This window comes from Crocuta crocuta, unplaced genomic scaffold (assembly GCF_008692635.1).
Source record: "Crocuta crocuta isolate KB4526 unplaced genomic scaffold, BGI_CrCroc_1.0 scaffold318, whole genome shotgun sequence".
Lineage (NCBI taxonomy): Eukaryota > Metazoa > Chordata > Mammalia > Carnivora > Hyaenidae > Crocuta > Crocuta crocuta.
In genome coordinates, this window is record NW_027531425.1 from 269,516 (window position 1) to 295,252 (window position 25,737).

Consider the following 25,737-nt stretch of genomic DNA (forward strand, 5'->3'; position numbering starts at 1 on the left):
GTTCAAACAAAGCCCAAAGGCAGAGTGTGTGGACCTCATCCAGGACCAAAGGGCACGGGAGGGAACCTGTTTGGAAAGATCAGGTCTCTCCCTTTGGGGCTCATCCCCAGGCTGGCGTTTGGCAGGGTCTGCAGCTTCACAGAAGCCAGCGTTAGGCCAGAGGGAAGCACTTTGGGCAGCCCACGCTACAGATACACAATGCTTTGGCGGGCGGATTTCCTGCTACAAGTCCGAGCGGCCACCTCTCCGGCCCCTCCTTCATTCCCCTTCGTGCACCAGAGTGAAAGCAGGAGCGAAGTGGGTCAGGAGGCTAGCTTGCCGCTGCTGGCAGCCGGCATGTGTTTATAAATCTGGGCCATGCAGGAGAGGTCTGAGTCAACGAGAGAGCATGGCAAGCCAGGAACAAGTCCCCAGGCTATGTTAGGGAGCCCCAGAGGGCACAGAATCTGGTGGAACTCCTTCCTTTTGCCCCGGATTTGCCCCAGATCTGTGTGAGAAAGGAGTCTGCCCTTCCCCTAAGAACGACGGTCAGTAAGCTTTTCCCTGCGTGAAAAGATGGTTGAGCCACCGTCTCCTGATGGGGGCATGGTTATGGCATGGGCATGAGGTCACCCGCAGTCCCCAGGATGACAGATGAGAAACAGAAGGCTGGCAGATTATGAGACAGGACCCACGTGGAGGCAGCTCCTGTCACCTTGCCACCTTGTGTCCCTTAGCCTCTTGTCTGCATAGAGAGACATCTGGGTAGAACTGGCCTCCTTCTTCCTCAGCAATGAGTGGGCACATTCAGATGCCCACAGACCATTCTCTTGCCTAGAAGACAAAACCTCTCTTCAAATGGAGGGGGCTGGGACCTGACCTTTTCCTCCATTGGCTTTTAAGCTCCCTACTGACTTGACCTCCTCTCCCAGCTGAGGAGCTGGCCTGAGCCGGCTCTCAGATCTGAAGAGAGCTGACTTCACTCTGGCTCTTGGATAAGCAGACACAATGGAGAAAGCTCAGTGGCCAGGATGGGTTAGAGCCAAGAGTGAAACTCTCTGGCTGCCTGATGTCACTGGTCAGGCATCCAGAGCCCCACAAGCCTCTGGGGGCACCAAGAGTAGAGCCAAGCACCTCCTCCCAGTAAATCTGAGAGTGCTTGGCATCCACTCATGCGCTGAGCGCCCCAGAACACCAGTCAGTGTGGGGCCTTGGCCAGTTTCAGGGCTTCCGGTCAAAATGCCACCCGAACCTTGGCCTTAGTTCAAGGACTTCCAGGCAGCTCCCTTTTATTGCCTCCACAGTCTACAGACAGCCCACACTGGTGGGGAGAGACTGGCTGCAGGGACCAAGAAAAACTCGCCTTCTCATCTCTTTTTATTTTCTACTCCTATGAAGGCTAGGCTGGAATGCAGAACCTTTGCAAGATCAAGGGCTGACCCTGGCCCCTGCCTGGCTCAGCCACTGATCAGCTGTTTCACACAAGGAGAGGGCCTAGACAGAAGAACGGACTGTTGATTTTTAAAGTAACCCAGAACTATCAGGAAGGACTCATGCAGGGAAAAAACCACCTCCACGCCTGTGCCTTTAAGAAGCAGCAGGGCTGCTGACACATGCTTTGGCAGAGGTCCCCTACCGGCGTGCAAGGTAATGCACTCCAGCTGTGCTCCAGAGCACGAAACTACAGCACTGACAGGGCTACGAAGGGGCCCGAGCACCCAGCATTTGGAGTCTCCCTTTATGGAGACAAGCTGTTTGGCTCAGAAGGGAACTCAGTCAACACCAGGAAATGTATCACTCCACTCAGCTGGTCCCCAAGTTCCACTGATTCTTGGGACGGAATCTCAGTGGCAGCTGGAGAAGGGGACTGGAAGACGAGTTGGACCAGCAGCCAGGGCAGGTGAGGAATGGGGCTTCCTGGGGCTTGGTGACACCCCTTCCCCCCACTCTGACTGCACACGCTGCTATCTCACTTTCCCATCTGTTCTGATGCCGACATTTCCTAAGTCACAGAAATGGAAACAAACTGTACATGGTTTGGTTTCCCCCGAGGAGAGGAAAGAAATCATCTCCACATTTTTGTCTTCAGGATAGAAATGTCCCCATCTCCACTGTGGCCTACTGATGACAGGGAATCTTCTGGTTACACTGAAGCAGTTGTCATTCTGGGTCTTCTAAAAAGCATCTGGATATTAATCCTGATGGAAACACCATATTCCCTTCTCGAGAGGACACTGTTGTTTTTCAGTCACTTAGGATCCATTCCTTCTTCTTCTGGTAACTTTGGTCTGACTCTCCTCTGGGGAAACCTCCCATCCCACAACTCAGGTCAAGTACTTTGGATGGGGCGCTCCCCAACTCAGGCATGGAGCATGTGATATAGGTATAAGCCAGTCAGTCAACTGCAGATGCCCAGTCACAATAATTGGTTCAGAGATGAACACATCAGCCAATTGGAATGACTGAGAATTTTGTGGGGGCTTCTAGAAGGGAAGCAGATACTCCTTCCACTGGATTTGGACCTAACAGATCAGGCTGGAAATACAGATACCTTGCCCTCATGGGAGAAGAGTCTACCCGAGAATACAGCCAGTAAAAATGTGAAGCAGACAGAGAGAGAGAAAACAAACAAAACAAAACAAAACAAAACAAAACAAAACAAAACAAAACCCCTGAGTCTTGATAAATTCCCAATCCTAAATCCAAACACACTTGAAGATCCATCTATTTCTATTATGTAAGCCTCTACAGCCTCCTTCTGCGTTAGCCCAGAGGTTAAGGGGTAGTTCCTACCCACAAGAATGAGGTTCACTCTCATTTGCATGCGCAACCACCCCAAGTGGAACCAAAAGATTCCAAGGGATGAAAACCAAAGAGCTTCTCATTCCTCTCACTTTATTTAGGCCCTTCTTGTTCTAGTCTTGGAAGTGAAAAGTTCAAAGCAGGGCCCTCATGTTTCTGTTCTTCTGCCTGGACAGATAGCATCATGCTTCTGGGATGACATCTCAGCTTCTGTCTTGTCTGTAGGTACTCCTTCTATTTTGTTCAATACCCAAGCAAAACTACACCTTCGGATCTCTGCCAAGTGACGAAAGATCACATCATGATTGCCCTGCTTAGCCCTTCCTCCCCATCAAAAGCCTTTAGTATCTGGCGCCGTCTCAGCTCTTCTCCCAGACTTGCCATTTGGAAGCCCCCTCCAACTATTTCCCTCTCACCATACTGCACTGTTAGTTTTTAGAACACGCCTGCGATTTTTCACCTCCACTGATCCTGCTGGAGCCTCTGGGTGCCCCTCCCGATGCATATTTTGAACTTTCTCTCAACTCACCAGAATGGAAGCTCCCCAAAGGCCCTAATCCCCAGAGTCTATGGTCAGCCCAGCAGGCGCTCAATAGCTATTTGCCAAATGAGTAGAATGTTTCTCACCCACCGGACGGGAAGCCAGCCCCAGGCCTTGCTCTCCCCAGAATAATGTGGCCTCAGTGTAGTGAATCTAGACACAAGGGAGGGTGATGATGGGAACGAAAGTCTCACCATGTCCCCCATGTGGGGCTGGAACTCAAACTTCATAGGTGGGCAGAAGACATTGTTGTACATTTCCATGAGGCGCTGCTTGTCACTGGTGGCATCCAGGTTTTCTACAGCATTCTCGATGGCATCCAGGCCCTCGTGCTTGGACTGTTCCAGATTCAGCTCAGCAGAGAGGAAGGTGCGTAGCGCCCGGTTCAGGCTAGCGTGGTAGCCTAAATCACAACACTGCTGTGGGACGGAGAAGGCACATGAGCAAACCGTGGACAGTCCCAGGGCTTGGAAGAAGGGGAGGGTGGCCCCCATGGCAAATATGACCTCAGTGAGGCTAGCATTCTGGCTTCCAAGATCTGAGTGAATTTCTGGTTTCAGTTCCCAGTCCAATGGCTAATACGCCTTGGAGGACTGCAGGGTGGTCAGAAAGAAGAGGACTCCCTAGGATCGAGTGAGATTATTTACTATGTGCTGCACATGGCTGGCTACTCAGGAAACACGAGAAGGGCTGAGAATTAAAGGGAATCCTCTTCCATTTTAGGGTTTCTCTGGGGATACCATTATAACAAAATTCAACAAAAAAAATATTGCCTGCCACTCCCTGAGGGTCACTGTGGTCAAGTCACTGCACATGAACCAAGCCAGGCCATTTCGGCATTCAGCGTTTACAAATCACAAATGTTGTAAGAGCAGGTCATTTACACAAACTCTGAGCTCTCGGGGGAGAAGAAGAGAATGGGAGGCAGACTCTGTTGGTTATCACCCCTGCCAATGCCCAACATTCTAGCACAGGCCTTAGCTGCAGCCTCGGATTTCTGCACTAAAGCTCCTGCCCAACAGAGATAATATTTACAAGACAAAAAATCCACCGCCCCCAATTTATTCATTTATTTTGAAAGACAGAGAGAGAGAGAGCACAAGTCGGGGAGGAGCAGAGAGAGATGGAAAGAGAGAATCCCAAGCAGGCTCCACGCTGTCAGCATGGAGCCAGATATGGGGTTCAAACCCATGAACCATGAGATCATGACTTGGGCAGAGATCAAGACTTGGATGCTTAACCGACTGAGCCACCCAAGTGCCCCAAGACCAATAATTTCTAAGCGTAAGTCTTACTGGGAAAATTTAGATAATGTAAAGGACTCTGATTTTCTAGAGCAAATGGGTACGGGGGAGGGAGGGCGCGGGGAATGGTATGGGAGAGACAATAGTTTAAAAAAAAAAAAAGCACTGGACAGGAAGTCAAGTAACCTTGGCAAAGCCACTTCCCAGCCCTGAACCTGTGTCCTCAGCTGTAAAAGGAACAGATTTGGCCAGGCCAGCGGTTTTCAAGCTGCTCACCAGAGCCGTAAGGTTCTATGCCACTGCTCAGGCTGCCCCTGAGAAGGGGGAACTAGGGCAGCAACTAGTAACCCTTGGAGCCTCCTATCTCCGGTGCAACCAAACCAGCTTTGCTCTTTTATCCACCTAATATACTGGGACGAGGTCTGGTTTGGAGAAAGGATTCTGCTAGCGAAAAAGTCCGAAAATACCTGGACTAATGATAATCCCCAAGGCCCAATGGCATCCTGTGACTCTATGTCAATATTCCCTGTCTCTTCCAAAGGATCCAGAGATCTAAATTCCTTGGCCATCCACGATTCCCTCTATTGCCTAAGCAGCTCTGAGATCCAGAAGCTAGAAGAAACATCAGAGAAGAATCCAGGTATAGAGTAAGACCATCGCCTGACTGCTGTTTCATGCCACGGGCAGGCATCAGATGAACTTCACCCAGCGTTTCCCCTCATCACGTTCACACTAGGGGCAGCCACAACTGGGGAAGAAAACGCATGTGATGGGCCCCCTCCTCCTAGCATGTGACAAGGAGCTCAGCGACAGGGTGCCTGTCGGGTTAGGCTCTGGGTCACTGCCAACAGGCTCCAGCACCTGCAGTGGGAGAACAGCGGTGAGAGCTCAACTAGGGGCAGAGAATGGAAAGACATTAAACTCAGCTGGGAGGGAAAAGCAAATGGAAGCAGGACAAAAGCAGCTGATTGGCAGACTTCATGTGCAGGGGCCCTTCCTCCTCTGAAAGAGGCTGCTGGTCTAGCCAGGTTGCCCTTGAACTTGTAAACTGTCCTGACTAGCTCTGTGCAGACGCCAAAGATGAACTGGGTGCCTATAAGTCTATGAACAGAAGTAACACTGCGCCTAGGGCTGAGCCAGTGGCGAGCTTAGTAGACAGAAGAGAATTAGGGGGAGATAGGGTGCCCTTCATAGCCTTTATATATTTTTGGTCACCCTACTTTCCTCTCCGTTTTCTCCACCTTTGTCTTGATTCATACCCTTATCTTACACCAGTGCTGTCTGCTCCACTGTCTTCAAATGTGGCTTCTGTTATGCCACTCCCCTGCTGAAGAATAAAAGCTATAAAAGCTTTTATTTTTTTTCTAAAGTGAAGTCCACCTTCCTTCATTTTGAAATTTAAAAATGCCTCTATTTTACTAAGTATGCTTACTGTACATCAGAGGTGTCCTAAGTGCTTTAGGTACATTCTACATCTTAATCCTCCTAATAACTCCAGGGAGGTTGGTATTATCTGAATTTCCCAGGCTAGAAAGGTGACGCTTAGTGAAGTTAAGCAAGGTCATTGGCCAGAACAAATGGTAATGTGTCTTCAATCTGAGCATCAGCATCATCTGCCTTTATTTTCTTGCTATTCTTTCTTCTGCTCTAACCAATGACATATTCCCACTTAGGGCAGAGGACTGGAAAACAGCAGGCCTCAAATCAGCTACATGATGGTCAGCAAGCAATATGGCCTCTCTCAGCCTCCAATGCGGACAACACCAGCCCTGTATGTTGTTGTGAGGATGATAATAGGCACTGCAGTTACATACATCTGGCACCATGCAGCCACTTAAACATCAGTCACCAAGATTCCCAAATCCACTGCCCTCTGCCCTTTCCCCAGCATTTTCTCTTCTTGATGTAGTTCCCACTCTTCTCACTTGTTGGAAATGGACCCAGTCTTCAAGATCCAAATGAAATTCCCAGCCTCTGGGAAGTCAGCCAGTCCCACAACCCTGGCATATATTGACCTTGACCCCCACTCAGAGCCATACTCATCTGCGGCCCTTGCGTGACACAGAACATACTCCCTCACTCTGTGACTTGCCATTTCATATCACCCCAACCAGAAGGCAAGCCTCAAAGAGGGCCTGACCAGTGTCATCCCTTCTTTGTATCCTTTACCATGAAGTCTTGCTCACAGGAGGCATTTAATAAACAGCAGGTGACTGGTTGATGCAGGAGTACAGATTCTAGCCTCTCAGGAAATAATCCATTTAGGCTGATCTAAGTCAAGTGGGTAGATGTGGCCACTGAAACCCATTGTTTTGCTCACTCTGCATAAGGCTGCCTGCTGCCTCATTTCTGTGACTGTTCTATAACTTCTCTGTGCCAGGGAGTGGGGGTCTGACTCACAGTATGCCCTCTGGCTCCTCTATGCCTCCAGCCAACAGGGGGATTCGGAGCAGGTTCTCCAGAGCCTTGGCTATCCACAAATCTCCGCAAGGGTGACAGCCAGAAACTGAGGCTTTAGCAAAGAAGCCATTTCTGGCAAGGTTAGGCAAACGAGATTTGAATATTGTGTCTCTATTCCCAGGAGAATCATACAGTGAGTAGAGGCAGCACATTATTTTCCACACAATGGGGACAAAGTATGCTTTCGGTGGCTTCTGATGAGTTTTGTGGCCATGCCGAGCTCCCCTGGCCATTGCTGGGTTATATAAATGTTTGATGAAAACCCTCTCAGGGGAAATCAAATTTTTATAAGAATTTAATGATAGCCTATCCAGATGTGTGAGGACTTGAGTTGACAGCTCATTAACCCTTTACTAGTTCATGTCCTCACCCAGAGACCCTAGAGGAGGCCTAGAAAAGAAACGTGTGTTGCATACCATCTGCTTCAAGGTCGCACAGAAGAAAAAAATAAATGTCCTTTATAAAATTTCCCACTAAGAAAGCGGAGTTCTTTTGTGTCCAACTTGGGTGCACGTGGTGTCACAGATTCTCTCCCCGTGTACTTTGCGCCCACAACCCCCCAGCTAGGCATGGGGACAATGCCCTGTTCTTCATTCATCCCGTCTGCTCCTGGGTGGGAAAGCCACAGGGGAACGGGGGAGGAAAGCCACATTCCAGTGAGCCTACAGTTCTTAGACTCTATCAAGTCAGCTCAGAATGTCTTTTTGGCCTGAAGTCGAGGTTTTCCTGGTGTTTCAGATGCCTTACGTGAAGTTCTACAGTCTAAGTTAACATCTTGTTATACTATAAAACAAAGTCAAAGGCTAGTCTTTGTGTCAATGCACTGGCATCGACAACAAAAAACTTCATCTCACTTGTCCTCAGTGCTTTCAGCACACCTTGCACTTGCACACCCCTAGGAAGGAGGCAGCATGGTGCACATAACAAACTGCAAGAGACTGGCACTAGAGTCATCCCGTGTCTTAATGCAAGCTCTAAATACTGGGGCTCCCTGCTCACTCCCGCCCTAACTGTTGGGTTACTGCCAAATCATCCTTTGGGACATTTTAATTGCGTGGATCATCTAGAAGACTACTGAGGGGTACCTGGGTGGCTCAGTCAGTTGAGTCCCACTCTTGATTTCAGCTTAGGTCACGATCCCAGGGTTGTGGGATCGAGCCCAGCATTAGGCTCTGTGCTGAGTGTATAGCCTTCTTAAGATTGTCTCCCTCTCCTTCTCTCTCTCTCTGGCCCTTGCCCCACCTCACACATGAAAGGAAGAAAGGAAGAAAGGAAGAAAAAGAAAGAAAGAAAGAAAGAAAGAAAGGGGGCGCCTGGGTGGCTTAGTCGGTTAAGCGTCCGACTTTCGCTTAGGTCATGATCTCGCGGTTCGTGGGTTCGAGCCCCGCGTCGGGCTCTGTGCTGACTGCCAGCTCAGAGCCTGGAGCCTGTTTCAGTCTGTGACTCCCTCTCTCTCTGACCCTCCCCTGCTCACGCTGTCTCTCTCTCTCTCTCCTAGAAATAAATAAAAAACATTAAAAAAAAAAAGAAAGAAAGAAAGAAAGAAGGAAGGAAGGAAAGAAGGGCTACTAATAAATGCAATAGTAGGGGTGACACTCAGAAACATCATGCTGGGCAAAACAGGCCAGATACAAAAAGTATATACAGTAAAATCCCATCTTTGTGAAGTTCTACAACAGGCAAAACTAATTTATGGTGAAAGAACTCAAAAACAGTGGCTGCCTTGGGATGAAGGACTAACTGGGAAGAGAAAAGAGGACATTTTTGAGGTGAAGGAAATATTCTGTATCTTGATAGAGATACAGGTTACAGGGTGTTTGAACTTATCAAAACTCTTGAAACTGTAACACTTAAGTTCGAAACTGTAACACTTAAGTTCAGGCACTGTGCGTAAATTATATCACCAAACAGTATTAAAAGGTACAAAAAGGCGAAAAAAAATCTTGCCTTAGGAAATTACCTTCTTTCTCCTCCTATTTCTTTCTTCCTTCAATGAATATACACTGTGCTCAGCTGTATTAAGCACACCTTGTGTATGTGTATATAATAAGGTATTCTTTTTTGTATGTTTTTATTTACTTATTTAAGTAATCTCTACACCCAACATGGGGCTTGAACTCACAACCCCAAGATTGAGAGTTGCATGCTTTTCTGACTGAGTCAGCCAGAAACCCCAGTTTCTATATTACGGTAAAGAGACTTGTTTTCTTCCCTCACTGAGCTTAGAGGAGACTAAGACACTTTCCTCTGTTCTTAGTGCAGTGACTCAAACTTTTTTTGACTTTCAACTCGCAGTAAGAAATACATCTTAGGGGAGCCTGGGTGGCTCAGCCAGTTGAGCGTCCAGCTTTGGCTCAGGTCATGATCTCATGGTTCGTGGGTTCAAGCCCCGCATCGGGCTATGTGCTGACAGCTAGCTCAGAGCCTGGAGTCTGCTTCAGATTCTGTATCTCCCTCTCTCTCAGACCGTCCCCTGATCATGCTGTCTGTCTGTCTGTCTCTCTCTCTCAGACATAAATTTAAAAAAAACATTAAAGAATTAAAAAAAAAAAGAAATACATCTTATACTGTCACACACACACAATATAACAGTTTCACAAAATAACACTTAACCTTACAAGTATGATGTACCAAGATATTTTCTTTTCTATTCTATTGTATTCTATTCTATTGTATTCTATTCTATTGTATTCTATTCTATTCTGTTCTGTTCTATTCTGTTCTACTCTAGTTCAACCCATCAAAGTGATGTCATGACTTCCCCTAATGGACCATGACCTACCGTTTGAAAAACACTGTTCTAGTCCCCCTGCACTTGCCTTTAGTGTTGCAATTAGCCAGTTACACGGAAATTATTTCTTTGTATGTCTATGAATACCTCTAGGGCAAAAATTATTTTTGATGCTAAGCGTATAGCCTCATTCCAAATAAATATTTACTTAGCAGAATGTTATCTGCTTAAAAAAGAAAAAGAGTAATGAATCTGTCCTCACTTTAGGCCTCAATCAAAAACAAAACAAACAAAATACAAAACAAAACCAGAGCACTTTACTATCTGAGTGGCCCAGGATACCACGCAGCAGCCCACACCCACACACTGAGGAGGCTGGAGGGTTCTTTTTCATGAGACTTCATACCACATCCCATGAAGAACAGGCTCTTCACATACTTTTCTTCTTGTTGTTGTTAAATGAGAATAAGGTGCAAAAGAGCTCGTTACTTGGACTGATTTTAAAACACCTATCTGCTGGAGGGTCAAGGAGCTGCAAAGCTCATGACTGACAGCAATAGGCCCTCTCTCCCCTGGGGTCAGCAGTTTGGTGAAAGGGGTGGGAAAGGTGCCCTGGGGGCAAAAGAAGGAGGCAAGGACAAACCAGAGGCAGAGGTGTGATGGACTGCATCATTCGATTTTTTTTTTAACTGAATGCATGCGAGATAAATAGTAGAAATGGAGTATAAGAAAGGATTCTCTTTCTTGTGCTGAGAACAGGCATCTGCCCCAACAGAGAAGAGCCATTGCTCTTAGGAGAAGAAAGGGTCCTGTTTAGGGCTCTGACCTCCACTGAAGGACAGTGTTCAGATTGGCATCAACAAGCAAAGAGAACAAAGCGGTGTCTGAGCGAGGATCAGGGCTCCACTTACCCAGTAAGACAATGCCACACAGGGCACTAAGAGGCTGAAATCTCCTGAATCAGAAATCCCTGGCTGAAGGAACTATTTTATTTATTTACTTATTTTTTTTAAGTTTATTTATTTATTTTGAGAGAGACAGAGCAGCAGGAGTGGGAGAGGGGGGCAGAGAGAGAGAGGGAGACAGAGAATCCCAAGCAGGCTCTATGCTGTCAGCACAGACTCTGATGTGGGGCTTGTACTCATGAAACCATGAGACCATGATCTGAGCCAAAAACAAGAGTCAGATGCTTAACTGAACCACCCAGCAACCCCTCAAAGAACTAATTTAGAAAAGTTCCCCCAGCACGTAAAGTCAAATTTAAGTACCAGTGACCTAGTCCAGTTCTTCTGTTTGCCAGAGAGAGGTCAGGGAGAGGGGAGAAGGCAGAGTTCCAAAACAGTTCAGTGACAGGCCCTTGATGACCTGAATCTTAGACCGGGCCCCGTGTGGTGTGGTAAAGTGCAGTGGGTTCATTCACCGAGAAACCAAGTCAGGCAGAGGAGGGTGCAGGGTCCGGCCAGAAGCTTGTAAAGCCCAGGGGCTGCCTGCTAACGGCTAGTGGCAAATATCGGGCCTCGGAGAGGAGGCTGGCCTGCAACGCTGGAGACCAGGAGGCTGGGCTGCTGCCACTAAGCCAGCAGGCTCCAGGCCCTCCACTTTGAAGACTGGGGGGAAGGGTGTATTTATGCAGCTAAGGTCAGGACTGGCTCAGGAACTGGGCCAGATGGGAGTCTGCAGGTGAGAAAGGCTGCAAGACTCAACCATGAAGTTTGAGGAAAAGCAGCAGGAGAAACTGGCGCAGGCTGACCCATGAGGCCAAAGACACAGAGAGTATCCCCTGCACCTGTCCCATGCAAAACACACGTGCCTACGAACCTACTTCAGTCTTCATCTTTGTGTCACATATCAGAGAGAAGGGCCATTTGTCAGGGACATCTGGATGTCTTCCTGACCAGGACCCTCATTTGCAGTGTAACTGGGGGCAGGGAACCCTCTTGAGCCCCAGATTCCTTACCTTCAGTAACGCTGATCCAGAGGGCAGTATGACATCAAATGAAATAATACTGGGAGACGTTAAGTGCTAGCTAGCTAAGTATAAGGTACAGCATTCTAACTCCTTAGCTCTCTCCACTCACTTCTATGTGTAATATGATAGAAGAAGATATTTCCTGGAGACCGAAGTGCGTTGCAGTTATGAGCATGGGTTGAGTATTCAGACTGAGGTACAAATTTTGCCCCCATCACTTATTAGCTGACTCCGAGTTAAGTCCTCTAAACACAGAAGTTTAAACTGTGAAAGTGGAGACAGAGTGCCTTCCTCCCAGGACTCTAGTAAGAACTGAATAAGATAAAGGATAGAGCGCTTCTCCTGGCACCTGGTACATGGCGAGCCCCTAACGCGCCGTGGTTGCTATCTTCATGATTCTTCTCAAAATGCTCCAAGATGTCTGAGCAACAGGACTGGGGAACACCTGACCAGTTCTCTAAAACCAGGAAAAAGGCGCCCTTGAGCCCCCAGCTTTAAGCACTTACATCAATAAGGTCAGACAGGTCGTGGATGTAGTACTTGAAGACAGATGCATTGGTCGCCTCCAGAGCCAGCAAGTACTCATTCCGGGCTTTAATGGCCTTCAACTTATTCTCTGTATACTTGGCTTGGCGCTGAAAAGGGAACAAAAGTTCAATTCTGCTTTTTTTTTTTTTAAAGGGGAGATTGTTCTCTAAAAGATGAAAGGACAGTACATTCGAGAACCACAACTGTGCTGCTACTCCCTATGCGCTGTCTGCCTTAAATTGGGTTCTAATTCTGTTTAATGAGATTCAAGGGCATAATGTAGATCAATCCGGGGAAGGTTAATGAAGCTCCCTACCTTAGACGCATGTCCCACTTAGGTTCTATCTGCAAATACCATTCTCTGTCCTTGTGCTACCGTCCAGAAGGTGTCATTATGGGACATGTGAAGCCAAACCCTAGATCCAGAGTCCCTCTCCCAGGTTTGGGAAAGGTTCCTATGGTTTCTTGTGAATCTGCTAAGGTGAAGAAGTAGAAGCCCCTCCCGCCCCCGCCCCTGGCCCGGCCCAAGTTCTTTCAGTACCTAGAATTTCTTCCAGGGCAGACAGCAAGGACTGCCTTTTGGCCACTAGGCCCTAAGGGAACCAGAGTTTCCTTGTTCTGTTCTTCACAGCACCTACTGGAAAACGCTTATCGGTCCTGACTTCCCCAGTGCTCGTCCCCGGCCCCTAAGCTGCTGAAGCACACATACCTTCTCCTTCATTTTCTCAATCTTCTTCACCGAGCTCCTCCGGACATGCTTCTCCTCAATGCGGACATTGGACGAGGAGTCAGGGGAGCGTGGGGTCTGCCGGTCTTCTTGCTTTACCGATTTTCCAATTTGCTTCTCCTCCTGCTTCTCCGCCTCCTTTAGTTTGCTCTGAGCACTGATGCTGTCGGCATTGTACATGTGATATGTCTTCATGACCTGCAAGACACCCCCCACCCCCACCCCCGGAGGTCAAGCCAATGGGGTCAATTCTCTGCTTTACAGACTAACAGATTCAGCTGAACTTGTCTCACATGAAGCAATATCCTCATACCCTTAAGGAAAAAATTCTTAAGCGTTCGGTTCAGCAAACATTGTATATTAAAGACCACTCCAAAGCACAGGAAAGCAGCACTTGAACTGAGTCAATATGTCTTATTATTAAAATGACTTCACGTCTCCCATCATCTATTATTTACTTCTATTTATTAACACTTGTAATCACTACTCTTTTATATTGGCTAAATAATTCCTATCGCTTAGCCATCTCACAGCACCAAGCACACAGGAAACAATACCCCACTCAGATCCTGAGAGCAAAGCCCTTCCCTGGCTGGTTAGGAACCCTGAAGGTGGCAGCACTGCCTGTGGAGTAGCCTGCTTTTTGGACATTTCAGATATAAAATGGGGAAGAAGAAAGACTCCAAAAGCTCCTTCTCCTGGGCCTGGTCTTCTTCATGAAGACTGAACACCCTTTCTCATGGGAACCAGAACAGCAGCAGCGACAGCAATGGCAGTGATCATTTATTGAAAACTTAACTTGTGCTTGACTCTGTGTTGAATACTACACACCCATTTCCTCATTTCATCCTTACAGCCCCCCTGTGATCTAGAAAACAACCCAAAGAAGACTGTATACCCACACAATAATTTAGGGAAGAGTCTAAGAAGGAATAAACCCCTCCATCAGGTGAAACTAGAACTGCCACAGGAAGGAATATATAAAAGGAAAGAAATACCATTTTCAAATTCCCTGTCAAAGCAAACGTCTGGAGTCCAATCTCTTTTCTTAATGAGGAGGCCAGGAAGCCTAGAACTTATGTGTTTCCTCCCAAACATACTTCCAGCCACAAGATGCCCGCTCTTCCCTGCTGGGGCTCTCTCTTCCCACACAGGGAGCCTCTAGCTTCTATCTAGGAATTAAAAGTGCTGATTGCAACTAAGCAAGCTGAAGTTCAAGAGTGCTGACATTTTGATGCCGTGCGATTTCCTTGAGAGGGAGAAAGAGTATAGGAGCTGGGTGCATACGTGTGGGGGCAGGGGGTGCAGACTCAACAACAGAGGAAGAGTGTGGGTATTATATTGATAATAACCTGCACTTACTTATTAGTACGTGCTGTGTGTCAGAGGCTTTATGCGTGTTTTCTCACTTAACCCTTACAACAACCCCATGAAAGACATGTGATTATTTCCACTTGTAAATATGGGGAAACCAAGGCTGAAGGAGACAAATTATCCCATCCAAGGACACACAGCTAGCAAATGACAGAATCAGGATTCAAACCCAGGTCTGTGAGATCACAAAATCCATATTCTTAGCCATTTGGCACCAGTGTCTTCTTCTAAATAGGACCAGAGCTGTACTAGTTGGGAGGAAAGATTAAGTTTAGTCAAGGCAGATTTACAAAGAGGAGCTGGTTTTATTAATGGCTTCATGTTAGAGCAGTGGTCTCAACTTGGGGCTAATCTGGAGACTTTTTTGATGGTCACAACTTGCGAGCTTGCTACTGGCATCTAGTGGGTAGAAGTCAGGAAGCTGCTAAACACCCTAGGCACAGGACGGCCACCACAACAAAGTTGTCTGGCCCAAAATGTCCATGCTGCCAAGGCTGAGAGATCCTGGGTTAAAGGGACCTTATGGATGTACTCATCCTTTAGGATCAGCTAGAGGTGGTGGAAAGAATGAAGAATATTGGGGCATTGACAAAATCAAAGTACATTAGAGTTTAAATGTCTCATTTTGGATACAGAATATCTTAAATCAGCTTCATCTTATTTTGGACCTGACATCATTTCCCATAACAAGGTCAATTCTGTATATTCTCTACACAGGAGAAATGATATTTAACAACTGATAGCATTAAAAGCCTTTCTAAGTAATTCAAACAGTCTTCCAGATTCCAGGTTGACTAAGTGAGGAAGAGGCATCTGTTATCCTGTCTAAAGAAGGGTATTTAGGAGACTGCTTTTTCTTTCTTTTCATCCGAATATGGATGCAAAAGTCTGAATGAACAGTTATAAAAATGAATGATTTTTAAGAAAGCAATTTTCCATTTCATGAAGATGCATGATAAATAAAGAGGAAACACCATGAATAATAATAAAAATCAATGATTTATACTGTTCTTTTCCAGTAAAGAACTCTCTCTTTTTTTTTTTTTTAAGTTTACTTATTTTCAGAGAGAGAGAGAGAGAGAGAGAGAGAGAATCCCAAGCAGGCTCTGTGCTGTCAGCATAGAGCCCAATGGGGGGCTTGAACTCAGAACCACGAGATCATTACCTGAGCTGAAATCAAGAGTTGGATGTTTAACTGACTGAGCCACCCAGGCGCCTCTAAAATTCTCTCTTTAAAAGAGTAAAATACTACCTTGTTTAAGAAACTATGAATTCCTAAAGGTAAGCATCATTTCTTTCGTGTTTTCTTCTCTTCTCCACAGCTGGGAAATGTGTCGTGTACACACTGGTAGTTTTACAATCAATGTGGTTGCTCAAATAACTTAATGACACTGAATCTCTCCTCTGTAGAAATATGGAAGAAGTATAACTAGTATCCTTCAACTCAAGGCAAAACTGAGGTATTCAGAGGCCAAAGCTTAAATAAGTGATGCTAAAACAATTGGAGAAATAGGGACGTCAAGATAGGACTTGGAGAAATATATATATAGTGAGGGAAACTCAGGGAACTAGGGAAAACTCAGAAGTCTGAATTCTCAGTTCTATGAAGAGAATTCACTTTACTTCAAAAAACTAAATCTTAATTCATGCCTTTAGCTCTGCTTTCTCAAGCCACATTAAAATAATACAAGAGTTGTTGTTGTTATCATTATTATTATTTATTATTTTAGATATAAACTGAGAAAAACAAAGAATGAAAGCAGCACATAAAAAGCAAGGAGGCAAATAGTAAATATCTACCAAACCTTAAACTAAAAGTAGGCAGAGCCAAGAAGCAACCAGACTTATATCACAGAAGCCCTATGGGGAACTAGTGGCAGTGGGATGAAGATGAAGCTAAAACAAGAGAAACTACTGGAAGCCCAAGAATCACTGGACTATAAGATCCCAATCCCTTCCCGTCCATAGTGAAGGGCTAGAGGCTTATTCTCTTACACAAGGTCTACTGATCGGGGACGCTGGGCTCAGCTGAGGGTAGAGGTACTGAGCTTAAAACAGGAGGATCAACTGAAAATTCTATACTGAATGTTGTGATGGCTCCAGTCTCTTTACAACTCAGGCCCCAGACATAGGCAGGAGGTTAGAAGAGCCTTGTCTAGGAAATCTGACCATAAGATAAAAGACCTAGAAATACTGATTATCAGGGCTTTCCCAAGGACACACCTCAGTCAGATCACAAAGTCCAAATTCTTAGCCACTAGGCACCAGTGTCTTCCTCTGAACAGGACCAGACCTGGACTAGTTGGAGGAAAGGTTAAGTTTAGTTGACACAGAACTTCCAATCAGCTTTTCAATGCCTCACTCTCTTTATTAAAAAAATTTATTTATTTATTTACTTATTTATTTACTTACTTCCTTACTTATTTATTTATTTGAGAGAGAGAGAGAGAGAGAGAGAGAGAGAGAGAGAGAGAGAGGAGAGAATCCCAAGCAGGCTCCATGCTCAGCGTGGAGCCCGATGAAGGACTCAAACCCATGAATGACCCTGGAATCAAGACCTGAGCCAAAATCAACAACTGGACACTCAACCAACTGAGCCACCCAGGCACCCCAACACTGTCTCACTTTAAAATATGAATAGGCAACTAAAACTTACCAAACATTTAAGGAAAATATTTGATATGAAAAGCCAAGACCAAAACAAGCAATTTAGAGGGAACAGAAAGGATACAGAAGGGGAAAACCTTCAAAAATAATCAATAATGTCCCTAGAGAGATCAATGAAAAATGAAAAGACATAGTACCATGAAACAAGAACAGAATGCAGCCAAAAAGGAACATTTAGAGAAGAATAAAAGAGCTCTTGGCAATTAGGATTCAATTCAAATATCTTTCTAAGGAGCCAGACTTCATGCCGTTCCTCTGAAAAAACATGTGAAAGTTATCTCCTCAAATTTTACTTGCTGCTTTACTTGCCTCTCTTCTATTAACACTAAATGCCTTGAGTTCAGGGACATCTCTTATTTGTCTTTGTATCCTTAGTGCCTAGTGCTGGACACAAAGAGGCAAGCAGAGCTCAGAGACTAGTCACAGACACGGTTTCAAGGGAGCAGGTGCTAAATACCAGTCTGCAGTGGCTCTGCCAGCAGACAGCTGCAGTACCAAATCAAGGAGTCATACATTTAGGGGGAGTAGAGAAGCATAAAGCACTGCGGTAACAACAGCCCCAGTGTCCCAACACCTCTTCTTGCTTTCTCAATTCTAGGGCTTACTTGACTCTTCCTACTTAGCCAATCCATGTGGCTTCAGTGCCCCCACATAGCCTCCTTCCTGTGGGCATTTGCTGAGCTTTTTCAGATACAAACTCTGAGTACAACCAAGGCAGAGAATTCCAAAGTTCTTTGGGAAGCTGTGTGCTCCAACTTCAAAGGCATTCTTGGATCACCAGTCAGAAAATGAAAACCACTTATGCCACGGCCTACAAACTAGCCAACTCATCATGGAGGAAAAAACACATGGAGGAGAATGCTCACTAGGGTTGCTCTCTGAATGGCAGCTGTGGGAAGTAGCCCCTGGCACAGAATGCCAAGTCAGGGAAATCAAAGGTCCTTCAGGCAGAAAAGAGGAAGGTACAGAGGGGCAGCTGGCCACTTATGGAGTGAGTCTGGGCCTCTTGCCCAAAGGCATCTTTATTTGGGAACACCCAGCCCTGCCCCTTGGATCATCAAGGTTCAAAAGTACTTAAATTATAAACCCTTGGGTTATCAGTCTCCTAAAAAGATGTATTTTGGGTATTAGGGGAGATGCAAGCTAAGGAGAGCACTGAATATGGTGGGTTCCTTATATCCTTGGTTTCCTTTATTCCATGCCCACAAATAAATTCTATTGCCCACAGGGTCACTGAAACAAGAGGCCCTTTCCTGCCTTCCCCAAAAGCAAATAAGGGGAAAGTTCCTTATAAGATCTCCTTTGTTCTCTTCTTAACTCCTCTGAGAGAGAGGGAAGGCGAGAGAACATTCAGCAAGTAGCTTCCCAAAGGCAGCATATAATAGTGCCATGCTCCTACTTGATGAAACCACTGTCCCATGTCAAGTGACCAATCATCCTAGCTAACCAAGGACTTTCCTAGGTTTAGCATTCAAAGTCTCATGCCCCTGAAAACCCTTCAGTCTTAGGAAAACTGAGACAGTCAGTCACCTTAATGCCATGGTGCCTGACTGGGGCCAGTCCTACACTTTTCTCACCCCACAGAGGAGGGAACTCAGAATTCTGTTCTCTGAACTTGCTAATGGCCTATAGAATCTGCAAACTTATTTGACCCTTAACTACTGTTTAATATTTTTGGAAATATGACTGGAGATCCCAGTATACGAAGTATGTGGAAAGCTGAGTTCTAGAGGTTGGGGCACCCCCGGGATCATATAACTAGTGTCAGATCACATAGAATCTGGGTTGCCTACTTCATTAGACTCCAGTCACTAGACAAGGGTTTTTCAATCTTTGTACTACTGACATATTAGGCAAGACAATTCTTTGTTCTGGGGGGTACCACATGCATTATAGGATTTTAGTTGCATTGTGAACTCTAGCACACCCCCACCCCAGTTGTGACAACCAAAAATGTCTACAGACATTTCCAGATGTCCCCTTGGAGAAAAAAAATCACCACGCTAGACCCTTCTGCCTTCCCTGGAATTTTGCAGTGTTCTCTATGCTTTCATCCCTTCCCGTTGCTAGAGGAAAATGTCAAATTTTTATTTTGGCCTTGGGCAAATTGACAAATTTAAAGAGTGCGTATCCAGGGATAAAAGGTACAGCACAGCAAATATGATCAGTGGTGTTATGATAGTGTTGTATGGTGACAGATGGCAACCATACTTGTGAGCACAGCATAACGTGCAGACTTGTTGAATCACTGTGTTGTATGCCTGAAACCAACATAACATTGTGTGTCAACTACACTTCAATAAAAATATAATAAAATAAAAATAAAAATAAAAACAGTGTATACCAATTCATCTCCTGGCAAGGGACTCCATGCCCAGCCAATTCTTGGTTTGCACACCAGCAGGAAGACTATGCCCTGCATGGAGCAGGAAAGCGCTGGCAAATGCTGGACTGCCTGAAGACCACAGTCCAAGGTGCCAATGCAGCCCTCCTCAAACCAGAGCAGCAAGTTCAAGTTCCACGGGTTTCTTCCTCATTCCTGCACGAATTATGCCCTTTCCCTTATTCATTTTTTTAAAAAATCACAGCATATTAGGGGATCTTGGACTCTGAGCAAAGCTAATGGATCCCCAGACACTGTTATTTCACTGCTACATCAAGTCGCACTGCAGAAGTGGCAAATTGGGTTTGAACTAGTTTGGGGTTTGTTGCTTCTTCTCCCCACGCCTCCCCAGAAAGAGCAAAGAGCAGAGGCTCTAGATGCTTGCAAGAGAATAAAAGGATTCAAATAATGACTGCATGTGTCAAATTCTATCTTAGTGAATTCTGTGTCAGAGAAGGGAGTAATAGGTGCCTAGAAGATGCTCTAAAAATAAAGAGCAGAAGTAAAGCATTACAAAGACACCAGCATTCAGGAAAACACATCTAGTCTGCAAATGGTTCACATCAACACGCTTCTATTTTTATAAAAAGCTTTAACTGCACTTGAAAGAAATGAAAACTTGGGAGTTGAACCAAAGAGTACCATCTATCTGCTCGCCTTCAGAGCATAAGAGTCACACAGCAGAATTCCAAACAAACTGAGCGCCACTGGAGACCGGTCTGATGACTACTCTACCCTATTTACTTGCTCAATAGTTGCCATGACAAAATGGCCACACCTATGCTTTTGGATCAAGAACATGGAATTCTCTGATCCCAAATGCCTGTGATGCATGTCATCACTGCCTGTCTTCCTACGAATTAAGAAAGAAAGAAAGAAAAAAGAAAGAAAGAAAGAAAGAAAGAAAGAAAGAAAGAAAGAAAGAAAACACATTGAATAAGCAAGTAAACACAGGAAATCAACTTCACCTTCACGGAAGGACGGGGCCACCCCAGAGACAGACAGCAAAGGCTGGGCACAGCCCAGCTGAAGAAGGGGGCCCCAAGTGGCTTTAGCTATATAATCGAAAATATTCCTTGTATGGCAACAGGAATTTCCTGGGTGTGCATATGTGTTCTAATTATACTTAACAAAACATGGCTGGGGAGAAAACCTTACAGTGCATGAAGAAACATGCATCAGCCACAGGCATCACGTGCCTAAAGTGCCAGTCATTTCAAAACAGATTGTATTTTTCTTCTCCAAACCTAAAGCCTGCCTCGTCACTGAGGTTTGCCTTTATAAAACCCCGGAGAGTCAGTGCAAAGCTCTCTCTGCCTGAATTGGCCCCTTAGATTGGGGGCATTTAGGCCTCTGTGTTTCCCTCTAGAGCACCTGCTCTTGTCTCAAACCCATAGATCAACCCAAGAACTCATGCAGAACTTTGCATATCGAGTCCTTTCCAACAGGCACATATTAATGGTGTGATGCACACTATGTCCTTCGCCATTAGGTTTGGGGTCCCTGGTTTGCTGCAAATGAGTGTCAGTTGTGCTGATGAGAGGCCTTGGCTGGTCTCTGGTGACGATGCCACAACAAAGGCAGAGTTAGGCTGAGAAGGGATCTTACTCTGAGAGTGCTTTTTGGCTCACTCAGATTTGAAAGTAAGAGTGTCAAGAAAAGAAATGGGTGGAGTCACCCCCAATGGGGACCACGCACTGCCCTCAACCTCAGCTCAGTTCTGTTGCTGATGTGACTATGGCCACAAGCTGCCAAATGCTGCTTCCCTCTGCTTGTTAAAGAGCCAGGCACCCATCTGATTTACCGAGTAGAGCTCATTCAGGACCTTCATCAAATCATCTTGGAGCTGCTGGCCGACTTCTTTACTCTGCAAGGAAAGAGGAATGAAGGTTAATTGGGAAATAGAAGGAGGGAGGAGGGTGCAACAAAGGCAAGAGCAGCACTGGCTCTACAACTAACACAGACTCAATTAAGGCCCATTATTTAATCCAGCAAATCAGATAACCACTCCGATCAGACCCAATTATGGTCAGATTACTCAAAGAGTTTTAATAAAATGAAATGAGCCCCTTCTATAGCCTAGCTAAGGCAATCATGCGGAGGCCAAGTGGGTGGAGGCTTTGATTTTTCGATTGGTCCCCAAAGAGCGGACTAAAAGCTACTTCCCACCTAGCAACTATCGTTTCTCTGAGACTTGCAGTCAAGCCTTCTTGAGAATCATGGATGCAAGTCAGATATGAAATAGGATGAGATAGAAAGCAGTATATAAACATCCAAGGACGTCAAGATACCTCCAAGCAGGAAGGAGGTATACGTCTTACTTGATTTACTTCTACCTGAACTCCCAGGGCAGCAGTACCCAATAATGACTGGTTTGCAGATTAGCTAATGCTCCTCAATCCTGATAATGGATGTTAAGGGGTCTCTGACTGGCCAGTCCTAAGTGGCAGTGCCTCTTGGGTTCTTTGCTGCTGCCACTGAGGGCTGGCATCTAACTACCCAGGTGGAATAGCAGAAATAAGAATGAAGAAGGAGGAAGGAAAAAAGAGCCACACCTTATATGCTGAGTGCTTTTTTGGTGTTTTTTTGTTTGTTTGTTTGTTTGTTTTTGTTTTTGTGTTTTAGTAGAGCCCCAGAGAGCAGAGACTAAAACACTGATTGGCATCACTGGGTCATTGAGAGGGAAAGCCCTCATTTTATCTTCTGCCAGCTCCTTCTAGTTCTTTCCTACAAGTCAGATACCAACAATGACTTCTAACAGAAGGTAGAATACTGCCCCTGGCCCCGCTCAGCTCCCAGGCAAAGAAAGGAAGAACTCTTGCATGTCAGAAACATAGTCCTTTACGATCTTGCCGTTTTCAAGATGTATGACTTTAAAACTATTTTTTCCTGATTACAAAAGGAATATATGTTTATTATAATTAATAAGAAAACTGGAATAAGAAACACACACACACAATAAAACTGTAGAAAACATCAAAAAAGAAAAAGTAACTTAATTCCTATCACTAAGAAATCATCCCTCTAGATTTTATTTTTCAAATCTTTTTGGTATGACCAAATTGAAATTGGGGTTTCATTATACACACTGTAACTTAACTTATTCACTTAAACAAATGTTGTGAACAGTTCACTATGTGTTATTTTTCCAGAACATTATAAAAGGTTATATTGATATAGCTCCTATTCTTAGACATTTACTTTGCTTATAAATTTTTATGATAAAACACGCTGTATTCAACTACGTTGTTCATAAGCTATGTACACACCTTTCATTATTTTCCCCTAGAAGTAACATTGCTGAGTCAAAGACTACTCATTTATACCACTAAATTGCCCTTGAGAAAAACTGTACCAACTAAAAAGAACACCAGAAGCATATACGCATGTTGCTTCACTTTTTTCCTTTTGACAAGTTGATCTGATGTCCTATTGTGATTTGTAGTCCTTTGATTGTAATGAACCATTTTCATTTCCCTTTAATTCTTTGCCATTTTCTACTAAGGAATTAATTATGGAATATAACATGTGTGACCTTTGTTGTGGCTAGATAGGACTTTTTACACCTGGCTGTGTGGAAATGAGTGGAAGGAGCCCTGAATGAGCAATCACAAGACTCTCCTATTCCTGGCTCCTCCACCATCAAGAAGATAACTTTGAACAACACAATTAATCTCTCTGGGCCTCTCTTTTCCTTTCCATAAAATGAAAGGCTGACACATCCTAAGGCCCTTCCTAACCTCTGCCATTCTATGATTCTTCATGATCTTTTCTGGGCTTTTGAGTCCTCATTAGATTCACCCACTGCCCACTTCAGTATATGGTTGGTTGGCTTCACTCCCCAGAGTAGAAGATGATGAGCAAGGTCCCTTTGGGGACCAAGATGCTCTACAAAATGGATGGCTTCAGGGGTATCTTGCCAGTCTTAAACTTACCATTCCCAAATGTCTCTCATCCAATGCCCTCAACCACTGGAAGAAGCCACAAGAGGAAATGCCTCTCATCTAGAATCTCACATACCAGCCTCTCCTTCCCATCACGAGGAGAGCTGAGCTCCGCTGAAGCAACAGAGATCCAAGGAGGTGAAGTGAGGCAAAATCACTCACCAACCAGCTCCAGAGTCAGCAACAAGGCCAGGAAGTGACTACGAGTATCACTTCCAAACACCCTGCTCTCCTGCCTCCAAGCCAAACTCCCCTGTCAGCCACCCATCCTCCCTTACTGCCTCCTTGTGTTTAAATGGCAGAGGTTCCTGAAGAGAACTCCCATTCCTGTACCCTGTTGCTTACCCGTGACTTAAATAACTTAGCCACAGGAGGACGGGGGGAGGGAAAGGGAGGAGGGGGAAAAAAGCATAACCAATAAAAAAGCAATTAAACCCAGGCAGATGTTTCCTTTCGTGTACCGATTAGTTGGAAAAGGACCGACCCAACTGTTATCCCTGTTTATTTGAACAGGCTGCTGAAGCGGATTCTGACTCCCTGTGGCCGAGGGCTGGGCTGGGAACACACGTGAAGCTAGCCCACAGTGTCCGAGAGAGCCCCTGGCAATCAGGAACAGTTCTGACACAAGGAGAGAGGCAGTAACTCACCAGTGCCTCCCTCTCCCCTCTCGGATGCTCAAAGGCCACCCATTCTCTGTGTCGGAAACCTGCACTGTGTGCCTCTGGGGGCAGCGTGGGGGCAGCGTGGCCCCAGCGTGCCAGGAAGGGCTTCCGCGCTGGCCTCGGTGGAAGGGTTGTAGCTGGGAAGCTGCAAGGGGGCCCCACCCAAAGACAAAAGGGACATTTAATCCTGGGAACAACAAAACCTGATGAGAATGAAGTCTGCAGGGCTCTTCCGTTCCCTGTTAAAAAAATGCAACGGGTTTCTAGGCAGGGAGGAAAAAGAGAATTTACAGAGCAGTCTTTGTGTGCTATCACACAGCCTGCATCTCTTTTCTTTAAAATTTCTTGGAAGAGAATGAGTCATCTAAACATTGCAGGACACCAAATAGAAGTCGAGGGGAAAAATTACTTTGGGCAAAGTTTTTGTCTTAAATGTTTGCATAGTAATCTTTGCCTGGAAAAAAAATAAGACGCCTAAATTTAGAAAAGAGATGTGGCACAGTTAACAATGCTGGTTCCATGGGATAGGAAGTGCAATGGTGTCTTAGGCGGGGATCTTTTATTTTGAAACTCACCACAACTGCGCCGGGCAGAGTGTGTTTCCCGGTCGCCACTCCGCCTGCTGCTGGGGTGGTGCTGGGGTGGAGCTGATCCGGAAGGCAGTGGGATTGCTACAGCTCCTGCCAGCTGTGCATTTACAAAAACGGGTAGGGAATCCTCCTTTTCCAACTGAGATGAAACGCACAACCGCACTTCCCCAAGACTGGAATCTTCCACAGCCGCCTCACTCAAAGGAAGGGTATGGCGGCAGAAATGCAAAGAAACAAGAGGCTACTCGATCTTGGGCTGCCTGGCACTAAGGCTGGTCACTCTTTGGATGGATACACCTCCTGAGCTTGGATGGCTTTGTCTGTTAGCATTTCCCAAAGAATGCAGGGCACGAAAGGGTTTTCAAACCAGTCCTTATCCCGGGTGATTACCTCTTACCTTGTCCTGTAGCTATTTTGCTTAGCGAAACTGTGGGGTGGGTGGGCCACTGTGCATGGCTTATACCCTCTATCCTACATCTACACTACAAAGCCATATTATTTGACAGGCACAAAATCACCCCGTTTGTATGAAAGAAAAAAAAAAAGAGGAAGGCATGCCTCTGCCATGTGGTGAGAGCTAATTTCGGCCCCGTCCCAAGGCTTAGCCTGTCAGCAGGTAGAAACAGTAGGGTCATTTAGCTCTCTGCCGATTAGCCCGTGTCAGCAGTTTTCCAAAAAAGAATCCAGTTTTCAAGGGCACATATCTCCCTTCACCAAGGCTAGCACCCCCACCCCCAAAGATATTTCTGAGACCAACTGTTAAAATATCCAGTTTAAAATTGAATTTACATTGACAGGTTTCAGAGGAAAGGGACATGAACCCTAGACAAAGCTCTGGCAGCAGCAGGAGCACCACCAGATACGCAGTGACAGTTTTAGGGGCACTCATTCGGCACTTCAAAGAGGCCACGTTTCATGAGCAGGAGCTTTGCTTGAAATGTTATTGGTGGGGAGGACAGGGGTCCAAGGAGTGGGTGTCTGGCAGCGGGACCAGTGCCAGGGGACAGTGGACACTGTGTCTGGACTTTCCCCAACCCACCTCAGCCCATCTAAACCAGTGGTGCGGTGTGAAGCTGTGGGGGAGCAGGGGTAGTGATCGTGCGGGTGAGAGCTCAGAAATGATGTCTGGGTCCCCC

The 25,737-nt window shown here is 45.7% G+C and overlaps 1 protein-coding gene across 9 annotated transcripts in view; it reads right to left on the bottom strand.

The window, feature by feature from the left end:
* SRGAP2 (SLIT-ROBO Rho GTPase activating protein 2) overlaps window positions 1–25,737 on the bottom strand; it is a 243,244-nt gene that overhangs the window by 59,245 nt on the left and 158,262 nt on the right. For 7 of the 9 annotated variants that reach the window (XM_077772040.1, XM_077772037.1, XM_077772043.1 and 4 more), the window contains exons 4-7: window positions 21,210–21,272; window positions 12,964–13,179; window positions 12,233–12,361; window positions 3,517–3,741 (exon numbers count right to left, since the gene is read on the bottom strand). In XM_077772040.1, coding sequence (XP_077628166.1) covers window positions 3,517–3,741; window positions 12,233–12,361; window positions 12,964–13,179; window positions 21,210–21,272 — 633 coding nt within the window. The remainder of the gene's footprint in view (window positions 1–3,516; window positions 3,742–12,232; window positions 12,362–12,963; window positions 13,180–21,209; window positions 21,273–25,737) is intronic. The other 2 variants (XM_077772041.1, XM_077772039.1) reach the window with 1 other exon arrangement.